Genomic DNA, 21,249 nt, shown 5'->3' with positions numbered 1-21,249 from the left:
ACATGAATTTGGAAGGAGACAAAATCTTCCACTGCATAGCAAGTTTTCTTTCTCAATTCTAATTTCAGGATTCTTTTCATTTTATTTTTTCATTTTATATCCACCTACATATATCTGATTTCTTGATGATTATTACCATGTGAATATAAGCCTAACATATAGTTAGAACGAGGAGTCAAATTTAATGTTAGAACAAGGAGTCAAATTTAATGTGGACTCATTTGTCATGGCCAATAAACGCTTGAATCCTATATTTTAGAACTCAGCATTTCCCCTGTTATATTTTAATTACTCAGTGCCTTTATCAACAATAATTCAAATCAATAAGAGTTTAGAATAAATAACACATTTAATGATTTTTTTAAAAATTAAACGAGGCTTTTTGAAACATACATTTTCCCTAGGGATGAATTCTATTCTATTTACCCAACCAAGGAGAATATTTGCATTTGATGCACAGTCATAATTTATGATTATATAACATTGTATTACTTAGTCATCTCGGGTACTTATTCTATTTGTTTGTTTGAGTATGAGTGCTAGATTCAGGCCAATATGCCTCTTTTACCATTTACAGTTGTACAATCACCGACTTCAGTGATGTGCATTTGAAAAAGAAAAGGAAGAGCTTAGAAGAGTGAGCACTTCTCTGTAGTTCCAAGTATTATCTGCCTAAAGTCCTACTTCAGAAAGTGGACTAGAGCAGAATTGGTCAGGGTCATTCTATGTTTTTCTAGGGCTGCCTCCTGTCTCTGTCTCTGTCTCTGTCTCTGTCTCTGTCTCGTCTTTGTCTCTAACTCTCTGGGTCTCTGTCTCTCTTTGTCTCTCTGCCTCTGTCTCTCTGTCTTTCTCTCTTCCTCTTTCTCTCTCTCTCTCTCCCTCATATTTATCAGCACAGAGGACCAACCCCTGTCCCAAAAGAAAAGATGGATGGGTGGAAACATATTTCATAGATAGTCTATGCTCTCTGTTGTTTTGTGGTGGCTTCATAGCAGTGACATAAAGCTTTACTTGCATAAACTTAATTGGAATAAGTAATAATTTATCTTTTTATATCCAGTTTTATTCCCTTTATTTTATTTCCCTATAATTTTCTTCAGCTATAAAACCCAGGGATTATTAGGAAGGAATTGCAGCCAAGTACACTGCACACACATGCTGAGTAATCCCCACCCCGTGCCAGCACATTCTTAGCCCGTGGTGTTTTCTCAAATGTCCAGTACCATCCTGCCCATCCAAAACATAAGCTTTAGTGATCCTGTCATTCTGAAGATATGAGGGTAGAGAAACTGCAAAACATCGAAACTCCCCTATCCTGACACTGAACATTTATACAGCTACCCATATGCCATACCCTTAAATCCATTATTTTCCAATGTATTTTGAATCCCCTAGCAGAGTTGGAAATTTGTCATCAACTGAAGCCACTGAGCCATCAAAAGTGATTGAAGTTTTTTTTTTTTTTTTTTTTTTAACTGAGTAACTTGGCACCCTAAAGCTAAAAATAATTCTTCAAAATTTCTACATTACTAAAGAGAACTTAGACCTTTCATTGTGCTTGCTTATATTTTATTACTTTCAACTTACCATTATTTAAGTTTCTTATCTGAAACATCTAATTGTACTAACCAAATATAGAATACATTTTCTTCCTTGCACTAATTCTGTGTATTTTTCCTTAACATTGCAGCTTGTCACCTATTTCACTTTAGTAGTAGCCCGTCACCAAAGGAAAATGCATGGAAAACCTTACTTCTTTGAGTCTGCCATGCAAATACATATAAACATGGCATGTGTTCTTTACATGTTCTGCACAGTCAGAGAACAGGATTGCACAGCAGTCTGGGACAAAGCACCATATGGCTGGGATGAGGTGAAGAATTTATAAAGGCACATGTGTATGGGAGGGGACCTGTCAGTCTTTATCACCAGAAGAAACACCGGTGACAAGGGAATGATTCAAATGGCAAGTTTGGGATCTCCTGCATGGAGCTGGAATAAATAATGACTAGGAATTCAGTAGCATACTCTTAAGGGAAAGGGTATGTGCAGAGAGAGCTGGGAACTGAATAGAAGCTCAGCTCCTTGCATAGAGATAAGGGTGCAAGGAAGAGACATGGATGTGAGAGATGACTAAACATGGCCTCACAAAGCCTTGGAATAGTGACAAATGACAATGGTACAATGCCTAGTAACAAAATAGAGAAGAGAGGGTTAAAATGAAGTAAGCTCTTATAAGAGCAGACTTGAAGAATAATAAAATAAAGGATGAAGACAGACTGAAGACAAATTTCTCTCTGCAGCCAGATAAAGGAAACAAGGAATGCTACTGATGTAACCGAGTACTGTTCTTGTAGAGAAGAAGCACCATTGTCCCTAGTGAACATGATCTATTAAATTCAACTCAAATGTCCCCTTGACTTTGTACAAGAGTCATTAGGTCTCCAGTCAGACATCATGAAACAGGGCCAGCAGATACAGGCTTTCTGCTCCTGGGATCTAAAGATAAGCAATTAATAAAAATAACATTCCTTGAATATAAATCATGTTAGGTAACCCATTTCTCATCATTACGTAAATGTGGACTTGCAATATTTGGCTTTATTTTATTTGGCTTTATTATTTTATTTTAAAATGTGATAAGTAAGGCTTAGAGAAAGTAAATAGTTTTCCAAGGCAGAGAATGTCAGAGGGGAGTCATGATGCTCATGCTATTTGAATACAGTCTCCTAGTCAAATCCATCTATTTACATTTACAGTGCTCTGGCCACCTCTCTAAGCTACCTGTATTTTTGTTCTAGCTTAAATAAATTCTTTAAAAGGCACCTTTTTAAATAAGTAGCTTGGAAATAAAAGATTAATAAAAGCATTCAGCATACTTTTACATAAGAGCTATATAAAAATGAGTATAAAAATCTTTAGTTGCATCTGTTTTTTTAACAGTCAGCCAAATAGTATTTTTCTCCTAATTTTATCTGAAACGACATCAGTCTCTGAGAGCTATGGTTACCTCTGCGGTTATGAAAATACTTTCAAGAATTTGTTTCTCTCTGTGCCCATATGAAACTCTTCCTACCTCCAAACCTTAACGTGGCACTGACTTTGATACAGAATTCTGAGATGAGAAGGACACTTCCTACAATAGAGCCCCAGGTCTGGTCCTGGATGCACAGGAAAGCCTATGTGAAATTCTCAGGCTTCTGAAGGAAAGCATTCTTTCCCTTAGTAACTATTCCTCTATGATGACACTTTCTACATCATTTTGTGTATAGCTGGATTTCAGAACATGTTGTACTGTATTTCCCTTTCTTCATTTAATCTTAAAAGAAATATGTTTAACCCAATCTTTCATTCCCTTGGAACCTCCTCTGAGTTCAGTTTTTTATTCTGCTTTATAACTTACCAGCGGATTAAAGATGCTGACTTAAGCAAGTTGAAGTAAAAGTTCAGTCTTCTCCCAGTGTATATTTTCAAATAACCACCTGAAGTATTGAGACCAAAATTTTTTTAGCCACATCTAAATATTACCTCACAAATTTGCAAATTCATTCCTTTAGCTAACCCTACAATGATATATTAGGTATCTATGGTATGACTAATGTACACTGATGATTTAAAGTATTAAAATGGTAAATAAACTGTTTAGATGTGGTTCCATGAACATGCAAATTGATATAAGGTAGCAAATCAAATATGATGCTATCAAACACTGCTCCTTCTCCAGTTATGGTCTGAAAAACCTATCACATGGTGCCTCATCCATAGTAATACTTCAGTGAACACACAACAGATAAACTATAGGATGCATAAGCTCATTTTACCAAAGAAAGTTCATGCAATATGTAATCCAATTCCATAGCATGATTACTATGATAATTTATCATGGTACTGTAAATTATAGTCGTCTAAAAATAAACTGGAAGAGATTCATTAAGAAAATATGGTGCAATATCCAAACAAATACACTTCTGAAAGTTTTGTTTGTTTGTGGTACTGGGGATCAAACTCATGACTTTGAGCTTGCCAGGGAGGCACTTATGCCACTGAGCTAAATCCCCAGCACTTCTGAAAATTTTTCACAGAATTAATTTGTAAGTAGGACACTCTTGAAATTTCTGATTGGTTTTTTTGGGTATATACTATGTGTTCTCAAACTAGCTCACTGCTCTTTGAGATCATTAATCATACCTAAAAGCAAATACTTTCTTTAAAAGGCAAACTATAATGTACACTGCCACGAATGTGGAAAAAGGGAAACTCGTTTACTGTTGGTGAGAAAACAGTAAGAAAGTTCCTTATAAAAATAAAAAATAAAAAAAAAAAAGAATTACTGTATGATCCATCCATACACTACTAAGTACATATACAAACGAAGAGATTAGTGCACAAGAGCAGTATCTTCACACCTATATTCATTGCAGTATTATTCAAAATACCCAAGATTTGCAATCAGCTAAGGTGCATCTATTAGAGAGTATATGTAGTATATGTTTACAACGGAATATAAGCCATGTAAAATAAATATAATTCTCTCATTTGTTGCAAAATAATTGGAATCAGAAGATATTATGTTAAGGAAATAAGCTAGGCACAGAAAGACAAATACCATGTGCTTTGTTTTTTTTTGTTTTTATTGGTACTGGGGATCAATCTCACTATCGCGCTTACAAGGCAGGCACTCATGTTGAGCTAAATCCCGTCTTTGGCTCATATGTTGGTTTTAGAGTAGTGGTCATCAGAGTTGGGAAGAGAAGGAGAAGCAGAGATAGAAAAGTTGGAAACAGGCACCAACATACAGTGCCATAGGAAGGATATGTTTTAATATTCTAAAAAATAGTATGTGACTATAACTGACCACTCTATATGACATGTTTTTGGAAAAATCAAAAGGGGTGAGTTTGAAGTTTACAATTACAAAAAAGATAAACATTTATGGGTATGGAAATGAAATTATCCTAATTTGATCTTCCACATTGCATACATGGGTCTAAATACCAATCTGTACTCTATAAATATGTCTAATTATAATGCTAGTAAAAAGTAAAATAAAAGGGGCTGGGGATTTAGCTCAGCGGCATAAGCACCTGCATTGCAAGCAGGCAGTTGTGAGTTCGATCCCTGGTACCGATAAAAACGAAAAAGACTAAAATAAATAAATAAAATTAAATTAAAAAATTAAGTGTTTCTTAACCTCAAAAATAAGAGTTAAAACTTGAGAACCACTCAATAAATATTGGTCATTCATTTTTAGCTATTAATACGATAAGTTCTTTCACATAAAGTTGAGATACAATAAGAAATTGTAGATTATATTAAATCAAATTTTATCTCATTAATTTAAAATAAAAATGTTTTAAATTTCCATTTTTAAAAGTTTTTATTTCTTAATTTTTACCATAGTTCCTCAAAAGTCATACTTTTAAAAATTTGAAATTAATGTAAAGTGTTTTAAAATATTATTCTTTATAGTCTTAAACCATAACAGGTAACCTTCCTTTTGAAAGGATTGTGAAATTATTTTATGATCCGTGAAAGCTGTGAATGAAAATTTATTTTTATCTATTTCGTATTTAGATAATAAAAATTAGAGTTTTCTGTCAGAAACAACAACATGAGAAAATAAAAAAATATATATTTTTCATAGAAAACTTAAATGTTTCTATTATTCTATAATATCAATTATTTTCATGTTTATTAAATCGTCAGGCTATAAAATTGTTAGGCTAATAAGGTAATTGCATAAATTAATGGCACAGTACAGAATCAGAGTTGATAAAATGGCAAATGAGACAGAGAATTAGGTCTCCTGGTTTGTTTCAAGTTTAATGTAAATTAAATACTTCCATTTTTATGATGACATCATATTTTGATACATCTTATAGGGAATAAAGATAGTGTACTAATAACTAGGAAGAAAAAAACAAAAGTTTGAAACAATATACAGTAGTAATTTGAAAGACAAGAGTCTTGAAAGATTGTGGCCTTATAGACAATTTACCCAATAACATAATTATTAAGATTATTGCTTGCACGTATTGAAATATTAGTTTTTGTTCCACGACTACTTATATTTTTATTTGTATTCACTTCAGAAATTGCTTCCTTGTTTGGATTTTGCTATGATAGATTTTTTTAAAATTGTTCTTTTAAAAAAAAAAAAGAAGCTATGTTACAGTGTGACAAATTCACCTTGTCTTCCCCATGACAACAGATAAAGAAGCTGTAACCATGGCAACATTAATGGGCTAGAGAGATTAGGGCCAGACTGGAGATTAGGCCTCCAAGGGCAAAGCAGAGGGCTCCTGATTGGTTCTTTATGGAGACCTTATTTGAAGACAAGTTACTATTGAGAGAAAGCATGGAGGATTAGCAGGAACAAAATTATTTCTCCTGTATGAAGAAACCATTCCTTTGTTAAAACCATATCCCTTCTTTTTAAATATAATGTCTGTTTGGACTGAAGTAAAAGTGTGTGGTTAATTCTATTCTGAGCTTTAACTGAATCATCTGAATCTGAGCCAGCACTGTGAGAAGGAACTCCCCAAAGCATGGGGAGATCCTTTCTCTGAGTGCAAGCTTGACAGTCTGCATGGGTGCAGAAATTGACTCATTTTTGATGCCAATACCACATATGAGTGAGGTATTCTTGGAGAAAAATTATTTCAAGGGCTTGCACCTGTTCTTTTCTGTTTTGTAACTGCTCAAAAACTCAGATTTTCCAAGTCACAAAGTGAATTTAATTTTTTTTTAAAGTTACTTAATGGATAAGATCCCAGTTGTTGATTCTTTGGAGTACTTCACTTGCAGTTTGGTTTTGTTCATGAAATCTGTCTATTCATATGTCTTCAAGATTTTTATCTACTTTCACCTCCAGTTGATTCAAAGTTTCTGTTTTACTATTTAGGTCTTTCACCCATCTTGGCTTTAGTTTAGTGCATGTTGAAAGCCATGGATCTAGCTGTAGACTCCAGCATGTGGGAAGCCAATATGATTTATTAAAGAGGTTACCAGTCTTGCAGTGGCATGTTTGGCCTTTTTGTCAAAGATAAGCAAGCTAAGTGTGTTTATAGTTGTGTCTGCATCTTCTACTCTGTTCTATTGATCCTCAGGTCTGTGTATTTTTTGTTTCTGTTTTGTTTGTTTGCTTCTTTGCTTCAGTGCCAGTAAAATGCTGATTTTATTCTGTAGTGTAATTGCAAGTCAGAGACTGTGTTGCCTCCTGCCTTGCCTTTGTTGCCCAGGTTTGCCTTTGCCGTTCTAGTTGTCTTCTGTTTCCGAATCAGTTTTAGGAAGGTTTTCTCTAATCTATGTTGTGCATTAGTAGAATTTTGACTGGAATTACATTAAGTCTGTGTAACAATTTTGAAACTATGACCATTTTCACAATGTTGGGTATTTCTATCTATGGGAAAGGAAAATCTTTCCACTTTCTGAAATCTTCAATCTCCTTTTACAGAGTATGGTAATTTTTCAATGTACAAATCTTTTCCTACCTTTGTTAGATTTATTCCTAAGTATTTTTTTTCTTTCTTATTTTTGGGGGAGATACGTTATTGTGAAGTTTTTGCACAGCTAAAGAAATCACCAACTGTGGTTTATGTCTATAAGCCCAGCACTCTGGAAGCTGAGGCAGGATAATCACTGCAAGTTTGAAGCCAGCCTGGGGTTCAAAGTGAGTTCAAGTCCAGCCTGAATAATACGGTGAAACTTTGCCTAAAAAAAAAAAAAAAGACCTAAAAAGAAATAGAAAAAAAAAAAGAAAGAATGAAAGAAAGGAAGAACAAAAGAAAGAAAGAAAAAATTACCAATGGAGAAAAAAGAAAACTCACAAATTGGGAAAATATCTTAGTCAACTGTCCCTCAGACAAAGGACTTCTATCTAGCACATATATAGAATTGAAAAAAATCAGACCCCCAAAATTGAAAGACTCAATCTAAAAATGGGCATCTGAGATGAATATGCACTTCTCAGATAAATACAAATGGCAAATAATTACAATAAAAAGTGTTCATCATAGAGGGTCATTTGAGAAATGTAAATTAAAACAACGCTGAGATTCAAACTCACCCTAGAATGAATGACAATCATCAAGAAATCAACCAATAACAAAGGCCGGCACAGCTATGGGATCCCTCTCCACTGTTGGTGGGAGTATAGACTGGTGCAACTACTGTGGAAATTATTGTAAAAATTTCTCAAAAACTAGGATTAGCGGTCCCATTTGACCCAGCTATTTTCCTTCTGGGTATTTTCCCAGAACAATTAAAGACATCATATCACTGTGACATATGTACACATATGTTAATAGCATCACAATTTATAAACTCTAAATCTTGGAAATGATCAAAATATACATGAAATGAGGAGTGGATAAAAAGATGTGGTATTTTTATAGAATGGAGTACTACTCAGCTATAAAGAAGGATAAACTTGAGACTTTCATAGATAAATGGATATAACTTGAGACCATAATACAAGTAAATCAGACTTGAATGTGTAAACATCTTATTGTTTCTCTAGTGTTCTCTAATTACTCTCTGAAAGAGTAATTAATATCCAAAATATATGATAGATAGTGTGAAAGTGAAAGGGGAAGAAACTGCATAAAAGGAAAAAAAATCTGAGATATAGAAAAGGAGAAAGGAATTTCACTTGTTTAATCAATTGTGCATACCTAAATCTTGTAATCTGAGCAACTACTTTGAAAATAACAAAATAATGTATTAACTATTGTTAATCACCTATTATCTTGTTTTGAAATTCTGTCATTGTTTTTATTGCATTTTCTTTTAAGATAAAAATTAGTGAAATGATCCTTTTATCTTTAAACTGATAAATTGTGTAATACTACAATTTGAGTAAATTGTGCAGTCATTTCTGTTGATGTACTTAGAAAGCAGGCATTTGGTTTAATTTATAGAAACGAAAGTGGTTTGTCCATATGTTATGAATATTTTTCTTTTGAAGGAATTTGCCAGACTGACTTCTAAAAAGGTGGAATACGTACAGATAGCCTGCCCATGCATAAGGCTCATGTACACTGGCTAGTGTAAAATATTAAAGTCCCGCCACCAGGATGGAGGAATTTTGTTTTTTTTTATATGTATTTCTTTCACTATTTGTCAGATTGAAAACTACTTTTACAGAAAGATTTTCTTCATTTTATAGGTTTTAAATATTTTTATAATACTATTTTCTGTTATATGCTTTGTATCTCTTTCCAAAAGAGAAAGCACTTGACCTAAGCCAAGGGGGCAGTAAGCATTAACTAGGGGATGGGCTTGTTAGAGTGGGAACTGCTGATGTGAAGGCTCTGACAGCGTTCACTCGTTGGGCATGAGAATGGCCTCTACTGTGTGAGGATCAAACAGCTGGGAAGCCTCCACAAAAGCCATATGAGCTCAATGACTTCATCTGTCGCTCACCATCCTCTCCTCAAACCCTTGAATAAGGGTGGCAAGGGATGGGTCAGTACTAGCCAGGTACATAGAGTGAATAAATACTGCTGACTGTGGATGGCTGCAAGTCTCTGCACAATAACATGTTTCCTGGCGTCAGGAAATATTTGGTCATTGTGTAAGAAGACACAATCCTCCAGATTCGCCCTCACCTAATGGCAGTGGAGAAGTGGCCATTATGCAATCATTTCCGCTTCCATAGGGATAGAAAATGGTGAAGCATGTCCTACACTGATTCTCACAGTTCCAAATGATATTGCCTTCAGTTTTCCACATAGACAAAACCCTCTAGGTCACTAGGAGCCATCTAGTGTTCCCCAGAACACTGTTTACTTCTCACCTCTACTCGTCCTTGGGAACACTTCCTAAATAAAGTATTTCAGTATAAATCCTTTGCTGAGGACTATTTTGTGGAGAAACCAAGACAAAAGGCAAGTAGAAGCTAAATCAGAAAGCTGCTTAGGAAATTTGTAGTCTTCCCAGAGACAAAGAGAAAATATTGAGAATGAATAAGTAGAGTAACAGGACCAAATATGTATTTGCATAAGCTAATGCTGCTTGTTCTGCAGAGGTTGTATTTGAGGAAGATGAACTGGAGGATCAGTCACTGGGAGACAGCTGTGGGTAGGAGCAGTGTTATTGATATATTCCGGGAGTAGATACAGAAGCGTGAGTAATTTGTGAGGTAGCCAGAAGGGAGGATGTGCTAAGCAATGGCACAGTTAGGAATAGGGATGTGTCTGGGGCGTATTCCAGGTTGTATATTTGAGAGGTCTGTGTGAATTCAATCAGCAGAGCAGCACAGGGAGGAGGCAGCAAGAAGGAGACTGAGAGGAAAATTCTGTACTCCAGTGTGCTGGTTTGAACAATGTGTCCTTGACTAGCCTGCTGCCAATCTTCCATTTATTTCAAATGCCAAGCTGATTAGAAAACCATAGGGAAATTTTTATCTACAAAGAAATAGCCAAGGAATCTGTGGGACTGGAAATATTTTTGAAAGCTTTCTGCTATTCTTTAAAATCTATCTCTGCACAACTGTGAGAATCGTAAATTCATAATGTATCCGGAACTGTTGGAAAATGAGATACTCCTCTCTCCTCCACAAGAATGATTTCCAAGCTAACGGGAGTTGGTACACAGCAGGAACACTAACTCAGCCAGTCCCTGTGCAAAGTGAATGCAAGAATGGAGAGTGATTTTTATAAGGACATGAGAAACTGGTTCTATGCAAGCAGTTTGAAGATTATATGAAGGCAATGTGTATTTGTAGTTTGGGACAAGAAATCTCCTGTCAAGAGTAAATACATGTTCCCTACACTCATGGATCTGAAGAAGAAAACAGAGATCTCACACATTCACACACATACATAATAATTAGTAGAAAAATTATACCACATATTACAAATGGCTCAAGTATTTGAAAGGCTAGTTTCGCAATTGTAGATATTCAGAATACTTACTACAAATAAGTTTTTGTTTTAAATACACTGATATTTTACAAATACTGTATAGCTATACAACTTTGTCTTGCAGTATGCTTTTATATAATCTTGTTTACCTACAGGTAATGCATTAGAAGAATTTCAATTCTGTGTTATTCTTATCAATTTAACAATACACATTATTAATATTATTTCTATTGAAAAATAATTGTATATAATTTATGGACTGCATCATGATGTTTTAACAGATGAATACAATGCAGAATTATTAAATTAAGTAAATTAGCATGATCATCACCTTCCTTATCAATCACCTTTCATGGTGAGACATTTGCAATCTACTGTCTTTGATTTGTGAGACATGTATATTTCACAGCCTATTTCTACTAAGCCAAGAACATAAAAACAAATATGGTATGGTCAAACATCTGCGTGGAATCCACTCAAACTGATCTCATAGATGTAGAGAATAAAATGATAGTGAGAAACCAGGGAAGGGAGAGGAATGTGGAGGTATAGATCAAATGGTATGGTTTTGGATGGACTATCACCTCTTAATGTCTTGCTTTTAATTTTTATGTCTCTAAAATATATAAAAAAGCTATTTTAAATTCTATCAAAATGCCTAAACAGACGCTAAATAGAATAATATTTCATAATACTACTTGACTACATGCCACAATGAAAGGCCATAGCTTCATATTGAAATGTTGATATTTTCATTGATTTGAGTTTTAAATTCCATCATTCAACTTCCATTTCATGTTGTGTATATCTACTTGGTTTTCCTCTTTACTACCCTCAGTCACTATGAAATCAGTATGTTAAAAAATAAAGTTAGTTATAGATGTTCCTAAAATATAAGGGGAACCAAAAATCTTTATTTTACTTATCACTAATCAGAGGAATTCACTGCTTTTAAAACCACAGAATCACATTTTTCCAAACGAATAAAACAAAAACTCCTTGCAAAATTTCTGTAAGATCATGGATCTTTCGTTGCTCTTTTTTGATATACAGGTTAACTTTAACAAAATAGTTACTATGCATTAGATTTTGTATGTAACACATGTGTGGTATATACTATGTGCTGTCATGTCTTCCTCTTCTTCAATATGGATGCATGTATTTATTGCTTTGTTTATTTAGTCCGTTACTTATTCAGTCCCAGCCTCATGCCAAAAAGTACTCAGAGAAATATATTATTAATTCTATAAAATTATTTTTGTGCTTTGCTATCACTAATATTCTTGTTGTCCAAGTTTTTATTCTCTGTTAATGTCATGAGCAGCATAAATCTTTTATATTATTGAATTATATTAACAATTTTAAAGCAGTGTCTTTCCTGGAACTCGGTAAAAGAAAAGATTTTCTGGAACTACACAGATTGTGTAGTTTTTTTTCTCATTGTCATGGATCCCATGAGTGATAAAAACTGGACAAATATGCAGTGGAATCAGGTGTGGCACTAATTAGCCACAGTATTAAAACCAAAGCCATTTGAAAATGTCTTAAATTTCATGTTTTATGCTATGTGCTGCATTCTGCCTACCTTTAAATATGTGTGACAATAACTTGGCTGTGTGTGCTGACAGGTCACCTCTGTCTTCTGCCTCAGTGTCACTCATTCACCAAAGCCGCTGACACCCCTCTCCTTCCTCCTTAGCAATCCCCAGCTCCAGCGTCCTCCCTTCTGCTCCAAGAGATGTGGTCCCTGTCTTGGTTTCCAGTCGCTTCGTCCGTCTCAGCTGGCGGCCACCTGCAGAACCAAAAGGAAATATTCAAACCTTCACAGTCCTTTTCTCCAGAGAGGGTGACAACAGGTAGGTGCTACACATAGATTTCAGCATCACCTGCCCTCTCTTTGAATGTACCTGTGGGCTGATGGCCATAGAAATCTTAAGCAGGGATTTTGGAGACTGTGAAATCTCTGCTCTATCCTTCAGTCTTATAAAGTGCAGATGTGTGATTTGTAATAACAGGGTTGTTTACAGAATCAAATTAAACAATCTGCATATAACTTCTTTGAAAAGGGACTAGAATGCAGTCTTTTTTTTTAATTCCTTGATTTTCAAACTCATCAACAAAGAAGAGTATTAACAGAACAAAACAACTCTTGTGGCTGGTTCCTAATCCCAACAATGTCAGTACACAATTATATTGATGAAACAATGATTTTCTTTACAATCATTTTACTTTTAATGAGGAGAGATAGACAATATTTGCCTTGCTATTTTTTATTAGGATAACAAGTAATTGCATAAAGGTCAGAACAGAGTGTCTAGTATTTCATTAACTTGTTATTTTGAATATTATTATTAATAGTTCAAAATGAGCAGTGTATATCCAGTTTCAAGGTTACAATCTGCTGTTTCATGATTTTCCTCCAACATTTTCCCTTAAGGTACCTCCCTATATTAATATTTTGAAATTTGATTTCTAAGTCTTATATAGGTATTTGAGAAGTACAATTCATGTGCTAGTCTGTTTAACCTTTCACATGTATATTTCAGCACTTAGTGATCTAAAGCTCACCTTGGATTCAAAGAGGGGCATAGGCTGTGCTTGTCAGAGTGACCTAAAGTTGAAAATCAAGTGGCACAATGCAACTTTATTTGGACTGGGTCTCAGAATGCTTTCCTTTCTAGTTGGCAGCAGTGGTTAAAGTATATTCCAAGTTTTAATTTTTTTTTCAATTTGACCTGACTCTAAAATAAAAGAAACACACACACACACACACACACACACACACACACACACACGCATAGCCTTATGCTTGCTGATCACTTTTTACTGTGAAGAAGACTAGCCATTTGTTTTAGTCTTATCTCTATGAATGTTCAACTCCATGACCTTATGATTTCACATAAGTTCTTTGGCACTCATTCAGTGTGTGCAGTTATGAAAACTGGAAGTAATATTTCTTGTCTAAGCATTTTACATGGTTTTCCTGGAAGCATTCTAAATTTAACATTCCAGACCATATCCACTGTCTCCTCCTTAGATGTATATTTTCCTCTCCTTTTTGCTTTGTGTTGTTATCTTCCATCTAGGTGACCAAGCAAGAAGTCTAAGTCATAATTCTCTCCTGCTTGCTTCTCCACATATCTGTTCTTCATCAAGTCTTTTCGAGTCCACCTCTCCATAGTTCAGCCAGGCTTCCTCTTTCAATTTCCTCCACTAGCACTGACTTGGTCCCTTGAAATAGCGTCTCACCTTCTAATCCAGCTGTGGTCACTTTTTGAAATACACTCTAAACAAGTAGTGTTCAACCTGTGCTACAAAGGGCTCTGTATACACTGGAAACCCAAAAAGGTTCATCACCACTCATATAGACCATAAGCTACTGCTGAAATATGTGAATGTTCTTATGTTTAAATGTAACAATATATATATATATATATATATATATATATATATATATATATATATTTCCAAAATCTTTATAATGTAAGTCTACCTCAAGGTGTATTCAGTTAGAAATATGGTTCCTATAACCTATAATGAAAAATGTGACACTGTCCAAAGGACTGGGTTTAAACTTTTCACTATCAGATTTGTGATTTTTATGTATATTTTCATGTATTAAAGCATAATACCTCCCTTTCAGAGTGGATATTAAAAAAAATAAATACTATGTCTCAGTTTTGTTGTAAGAACTTAATGAGAGAATTCACCTAAAGCAATAGCCTATAGCATGTGTGCTGCAGTGGGCTGTTGGTATCATTAAAAGCTCTAAAAGGTTCCACATCATTGACCTAAATAATTCATGGCACTCATTTCAAATAGTCTAAGTAAAGGGGGCTGAGAATAACATGAGCTCAGAGATAATATGGAAAACAGGCTGACAGTAAGGTTCAGAGGATGGTAACTTGAAGGAGAGGAAGAAGGAGAAAAAGAAAGATGCTACTTATATTTTTGAGTAAACCATTTATTTTCTAACTGTTTGTGATTTCCTGCTTATAATACCATTTGACACTTTGCTTTTCTATAGAAAACTTTACCATTTTGCTTGTTCTTATGATGGTACCCTAGTGCTGTTTAACACTAATCAGTGCATCATGTATGTTGTCTCTTTCAAACATCATCATCATTGACTACTTTCCAGACTGACTCTCCCATCTTTTATTTAGATTGCTTCTCACAACAAACTTTTGCCTCCACAAAGAGCTACATTCTATGAATCCATCTGTGTTCACTGTTAGGGTTTAATGGACAATTACCGTAAATATTTACTCATACTCACCAACACAGTATTTGGGTTGTTACTTTCTAATTTCATACCACCTGTTTAGCAAACACTAACTTCAGTGTATAGATCTTTCCACTTATTCTGACACTCTTATAACTGAAGACAGCTGGGGGATAATGAGGGATGTCTCCCCTCACTTTGAATTCATAGTTAGTAATGTCAGGGTGCCTATTAATGCTGTCAGCATTTATATACATTTCTCTTGGCCTTTCTCACACATACTCTGAATATCCTACATGCCTTTTCTTGTCTCCTCATATGTTCAACACTTTTGCCCTTTCCTTTGCTCTTCCAGTTTCCTAGAAAATCAGAAGTCAGGTTTTATCAACATTCATATCTGATTCATCTACAAAGGTGTGTCTTTAAGCATATAATCTATCTTTCCTCAAATTTCTGTAAAACTCCCTGTGCTCTTATTAAGGTCAAACTTGCACTTTGTACTAGATCTTGTCGTTTCTTGCAGTGTGAAAGAATGTGGGCTTAGCCATTCTCCTCTCCCACATCTCGTTTTCCCCACTCAGTGGCATCATGTCTGTCATCATATGATAACAGAGTTGCGTCTTCTATTGAAACACATTCTTCCAATGCCCTCCCCTGCCACTCCATTCTCTAGCAGGTATCAAGCCAGTGTTTCCAGAATCATTTATATTCACTCCAGTATTTTTACCTCATATTCCAGGCATGATTTGAAATAACACTGCAACTGCCCTCTCTCCCAGGCTATCAATGAACTCCATGTTGATGAACCCAATAGTTAATTCTTGGTCCTCAGATTACTTGGTCATTAGCAACTTTTGTCCATTTGAACCAACCTCATTCATGATATTCAATTTTCAGTTTATTTACATTCATTATGCTTTCCTGATGCTACTCCAACCCTTACGACCATCATTTTCAGAATCTTTCACATTTAACTGTCAATCTCTCTGATCTGTGAATATTGAATTCTTCCAGGACTCAGGTCTGAGATCTCTTTTCAACCCCTTCATGGCTTTATACTGTATCAATGGGTTGATGGCTTCCAAATTTGTATCATTGATCCTTTTTATTTGCAGTCAGATTTCTTACTTGCTTTCTAAATGTGTCTCTGAGCATCTGGCACTTATCAAGAAAATAAAATACTTGCACTTCTTCTACCTCAGCATGACCCTGCCAAATATTTTTCACACCAGAGTTTTCACTAAGCTCATTGAAATCTTCACCTCTCTCACTAAACCAAAGTCATTGGAACGATTACTGTTTTGCACCCTATACCAAATTTATTCTTCAAGTATCATTAAAATATGCCCTGAATTAATGAAATAATGATACCTTGTGTTTGCATAAAATAATACAGAAATACTGGTTATAATTTCATATGTTGAACTAAGAGATGGAAATAAAGAGGTATATCAAGATATTTCAGTTTTATATGGTTTCAATTTTTGTAAGAAAAATCAAATCTAAACACAAGTCAAAACAGAACATATACAGGGTCTTATCATTATTTTTCCTTTCTTCCTGTAAATGAATTGTTTTACTAACCTCCAAAGGTTGATGTTACCATAGCTGATGAGTCAACCCTTAAAATTTAAGTTCAGCTTTATCCTTTCTCTGCTTCAAAATCCTCCAGTGAGCCTCTACCACTTTCAAAGATTTAGCAGACACCCTTGCTGCCTTGGGCCCCTGCTTCCTTTCCACCTTCCTTCCTTATTATTCTCACTATTCTTTTGTTTGTTTGCTCCTCTCCAGTCCTGCTGGCTTCCTTGGATTTGCTGAATATACCTGAGGTCCTTACTGCATAGATTTACACTTGCTGTGTCATGCACCTAGAATGTTCTCATCCCCTGGCATCTATGCAGATTATTCCTGAACCTCAATAAAATCTGCTAAATTTTCATCTTCTGTGGAAATCTCTCCTAGGTCCTAGTACTCTCTGTGCCCTTTATTAATATTTAGTGTCTATTACTCTCTACTTACTAATTTTGCTTCCCTAAACTCCTTCCTCCCTACCAGGATATAAGCTTCATGTGGGAAGGCTTGTTTTCGTGTCTTTTATTCACTGAGCTATTCTGAGCACCTAGAAAAACTTAATGGTAAACACTACTATGTACTTCCAAGTCACGATTCCTTTATCTCTCTTTTTTTCTCTTCCATCTCCCTTCATTACATCACTAGAATGAAATCTACAACTTTCTCTATATTTTATGTTCAGTTGAATATTTGTGTATTTCCTTTTGTGATTCCTCAAACTAGTCCTTATTCCCAATTCCATGCCTGACTATCTAGACAGAGATAGAACCTCAATAAAATCTGCTAAATTTCATTATGCGGCAGAGACAGATGTGACATTCTTAATAGGTTTTCACCTGCTAAGAAAATAAATTGTGTGTTTGGAGAGCATGAAAAGGTGATTGAATTTCAGGAAAAGTCTGTTTAATTTAGAAAAAATAAGAGTTGATATTGAAATTTTATTCTAATATCTCCATTCATTTTGTGTTTTCTGGTTCTCAGTAAGAGCAAATATATGCCGTATGCTTCTAATCAGTTAGCTGTAATGTTTATTTGCTCATGTAGTTTATTTAGCTCCTTAGCATAAGAGCTTTTTAAGAGGTAGTAGATTTAACATTTGACTCAGATTAATAATAGCTTTGTCAGACAAATTACTTCTGCTCAGATTATTATTAATATGTCTGGTTGGCTAAAGATGTTAGAAATCTAGCTCCTAGAAGTGTTTTCATTTCTTAAGTCAGATATAAGAATATTCCAAAACTTGAAAGCTAAATTTCAGAGTGAAGAAGTAATTGTCCCTCAGATACCTTCTACAACGCACAGATCTTTAATTGAAAGTGATCTCGAGATCATAATCTAACTTTGTGCCTCTTAAGCATTCACACTGCTCAGAGTAGGGTGTAAGACACTCTGCCTGAGGCCACAGACTTAGAATCACCAACGAGAGCCTGCATTTACTGAGAACCTGCTGTGCTAGCTACCGAGTGTTGTAGTCAGAGGCTGTGCATAGAACAATTAGAATCAGGACATGGAGCTTATAATATTATTTTTATAATGGTCATTGGTAGTTAACACAAGAAAATTCAGAAAAATCTATCCACAACACCAAAAACGTAGAATATTTAGTCAAGGGCCTAAATCCCAGAGCAATGCCCCATATGAGTCCAGATGAAAACCCAGAGCTCATGACAATGCCTCCCACAAGTCCAACCTGAGGTCCAGAGCCCAAAAGAAGGACTCACGCCAGTCTCTTTTATGGATCCATGCTCGAAAGGCCCAAAGGTCAGGGGTGGAAGCCAGAAAGTCTGTGCCAGAGGGGTGAAGGAGCTGTGCTGGTAGGTTGAGGGTTCTATACTGGAGCTGAAAAGTCACACTCAAAACAAAGACCAGGGCTGTCCTGAAAAGCACCACAGCCATCCTCAGGGACATGGAGGCCCTGAGCTCCTCTGACGACAAGCACAGTCAGGTACATGCCGGAAAGCCAGTGTGACGAGTCCATCCTGGAGACCAAGCGACACAAGTCTTCCCCTCCGGAGGAAGGAAGCAATGCTCAATGTGAAGACCAAAGCTTCACCAGGAGAATCTAAGGGCTCAAACAGCAACTCGTAGGAGAACCCACAGTGCCTCAGTGCAATAACTCATTAGTGTCCCAATGCAATAGTTTCTCCTTCTCCAAGTTTCTATTTATGCTGGCAACTTTACTTAGGTGGGACATCTACGCTCAGTGCCATGCTGATGTAATACAGCTGGCATTATGGTGACCACCAGTTCTTAATCCATAATACCAGGCTATGCATCTTGTACAATCAGTATTTTGTAAACCTTAAAACAAAGCGTCATCCAGAATTTCATACCTCTGTGTAGTTAGTGAGGAGTAAAATCAGATTTTAATGCAAGTGTGAGTCCAAATCAAGGGCTTTCTATCCCTTTTTCCTGTGGTAATATAGATGACTACTACATTAGTATGGATGGCAATTAAGTTGCCTTGATGTGTGTATAGATTCGTGATATGTACTTCTATGTTTCTTTCTAATAATTTTCTGAATTAATGGCTGATTGACTTGCGTCATTTATCATATGAAAACACGTTGGTGTTCTTTTATATATGTAAAAGCATTATACCGTCCTATTAGTTATTTGAAAATTACTTGTACATCATGACAGTGTTACCAAAAGGTTAAGGCTATGTAGCAAATAAGCTGAACCATATAGGTTTGAATTCTTATTAAGAATAGTTTCTGTTGTGTGGCTACAGCCAATTGCTAGTGAAGCGGTTTCCTCATGTGATAATCATAGTACCTGGAATGTACGTTTAGGATAAATATTAAATGAAGTTTTAAAGAAAGTACCTGGAATACTAGACTTTTTTGTTTGTTGCTTTGTTTTGTTTTTGTTTCGCCAGTATACCAAAAGCACTTGATTCTTATTAACTGGTGCTATGTAGAAATCATTGTATGGGCTGGAAAGTAAAAAGAATTTAAAAAACAGGAATTTCCTGATGCTTGTTTAGAGACTAATTTATTACTTTCAAAAGTCATAATACTTTTGGTTCTCAGATGAAATACTTACGATGATCTCCATGTGCAGAGGAGCATGTGCAAAAGACTGAAAAATGCTACACAACCAGTAAATACTGTAGCTAGAATTTAAAGGCAAGTTTTCCACTGCTGTGATCTCTTCATATACACACAAAGTAAAAGATACTTCCTAAAAGGGTTATATATAAAATATGGTCGGAGTTCAGATGAGAGAAATTAAACTCTTTTATGAGCATCATTCAATTTAATCCTCACAATAACACTGTGAGGTAGGCAGATAAGGGGCTGGTATATTCATTTTGCAAATGAAGCAGGGAGTGCTCCAAGATAGTACCTGATGTGTTCATAGTCAGATCCCATTTTCCTGCAGAACAATGGCAGCACCAGGTCTTTCACCTGCAGCACTGATTCTCTCTATTGCTTTATGCTGCCTCAGAAACCTCTTCTCACTGCAGGATTAGAGATTGGCTTTGTTTGATTGACATGGAGGATTCGTTTTAGAATTCACTGTGCATTACATTTTCAACATGCTGTTTACATATTCTTTCCCAGTTCTTCAGAGTTGAGGACTCTGCACCTGATGAAGCTTGTTATCCATGAAGGGAATGTATTGTGATAGAAATAGGACAAGACTCAGAATCCATAACACCACATTGTCCCTGCTTTCAAGCTTGACAAAGTTAGCCTCACTTTCAGAGTCTCTGCTTCTCTATAAAACATGAAATCCTGTTCCTTTGACCTCAAAATTTCCTTAGATCAGCGAATGAGAGAACAGCAATTTTGTTCTTCCAATGGACTTAAAGCATCTTGAAAAAAAGCATGCCATCTGCAAATGCTATACATAAATGCACCAAGCATTATTCACTAGAGCAATAAATGTTAATGTGAGTCAAATGTGACCAGCGCTATGTTAGAAATAATAGGGGATCTGCAAGTTTCTCTGGACCGCATTTAGTAGTCCCAGGAGGATCCTTCATGAGTTAAGCATGCTCATGGAGAGCAGCATGCTTCTAAGTGTAAATATATAAAGTGTGTGTGTGTGTGTGTGTGTGTGAGAGAGAGAGAGAGAGAGAGAGAGAGAGAGAGAGAGAGAGAGACAGAGGGAGAGAGAGAGAGAGAGACAGACAGACAGACACAGACAGACAGAGCTTTTTCTTGGTTGAGGTGCATTCTGAAGCAATGACTGTAATGGGAAGTGGGAGTCAGACCAGAGGTCAGCCAAGTGCAGCCAGAAACTGTATAACAGGCTGCTGCAAAAGTCGAACCAGAAGGTGGTCATAGCTCACATGGAGGGTGTGCCAACAAGGAACAGCAGAGATAAATTTCAGAGAAACTTAGGAGGCAAAACTGACAGAACCAGGTGATGGATCACCCATGATTGGTGAGGGAGATGCCAAGGACAGTCTGGGGTGTCTGGTATATTTTAGTGGAGGAGAGTGATGTAATTCTCTGAGATTGGGATACTGAAAAAGGTCCAGGTGTGCGGATGAAGACTATAAATTCAATTTCAAAAATGTTACATTTGGCACACCTTTACAACCTCCCAGGGCAAATGCAAAGGAGGACC

At 35.8% G+C, this 21,249-nt stretch overlaps 1 protein-coding gene across 5 annotated transcripts in view; it reads left to right on the top strand.

Annotated features, from left to right (window-relative positions):
- Positions 1 to 21,249, top strand: part of Dcc (DCC netrin 1 receptor) — a 1,081,241-nt gene that overhangs the window by 722,804 nt on the left and 337,188 nt on the right. For all 5 annotated transcript variants that reach the window (XM_063231626.1, XM_063231625.1, XM_063231624.1 and 2 more), the window contains exon 8: positions 12,568 to 12,724. In XM_063231626.1, the coding sequence (XP_063087696.1) occupies positions 12,568 to 12,724 (157 nt within the window). The remainder of the gene's footprint in view (positions 1 to 12,567; positions 12,725 to 21,249) is intronic.

This window comes from Cavia porcellus, unplaced genomic scaffold (assembly GCF_034190915.1).
Source record: "Cavia porcellus strain 051 isolate PalLab524CR breed Dunkin Hartley unplaced genomic scaffold, mCavPor4.1 scaffold_20, whole genome shotgun sequence".
NCBI lineage: Eukaryota > Metazoa > Chordata > Mammalia > Rodentia > Caviidae > Cavia > Cavia porcellus.
This window is presented reverse-complemented; position numbering and strand designations above follow the sequence as displayed.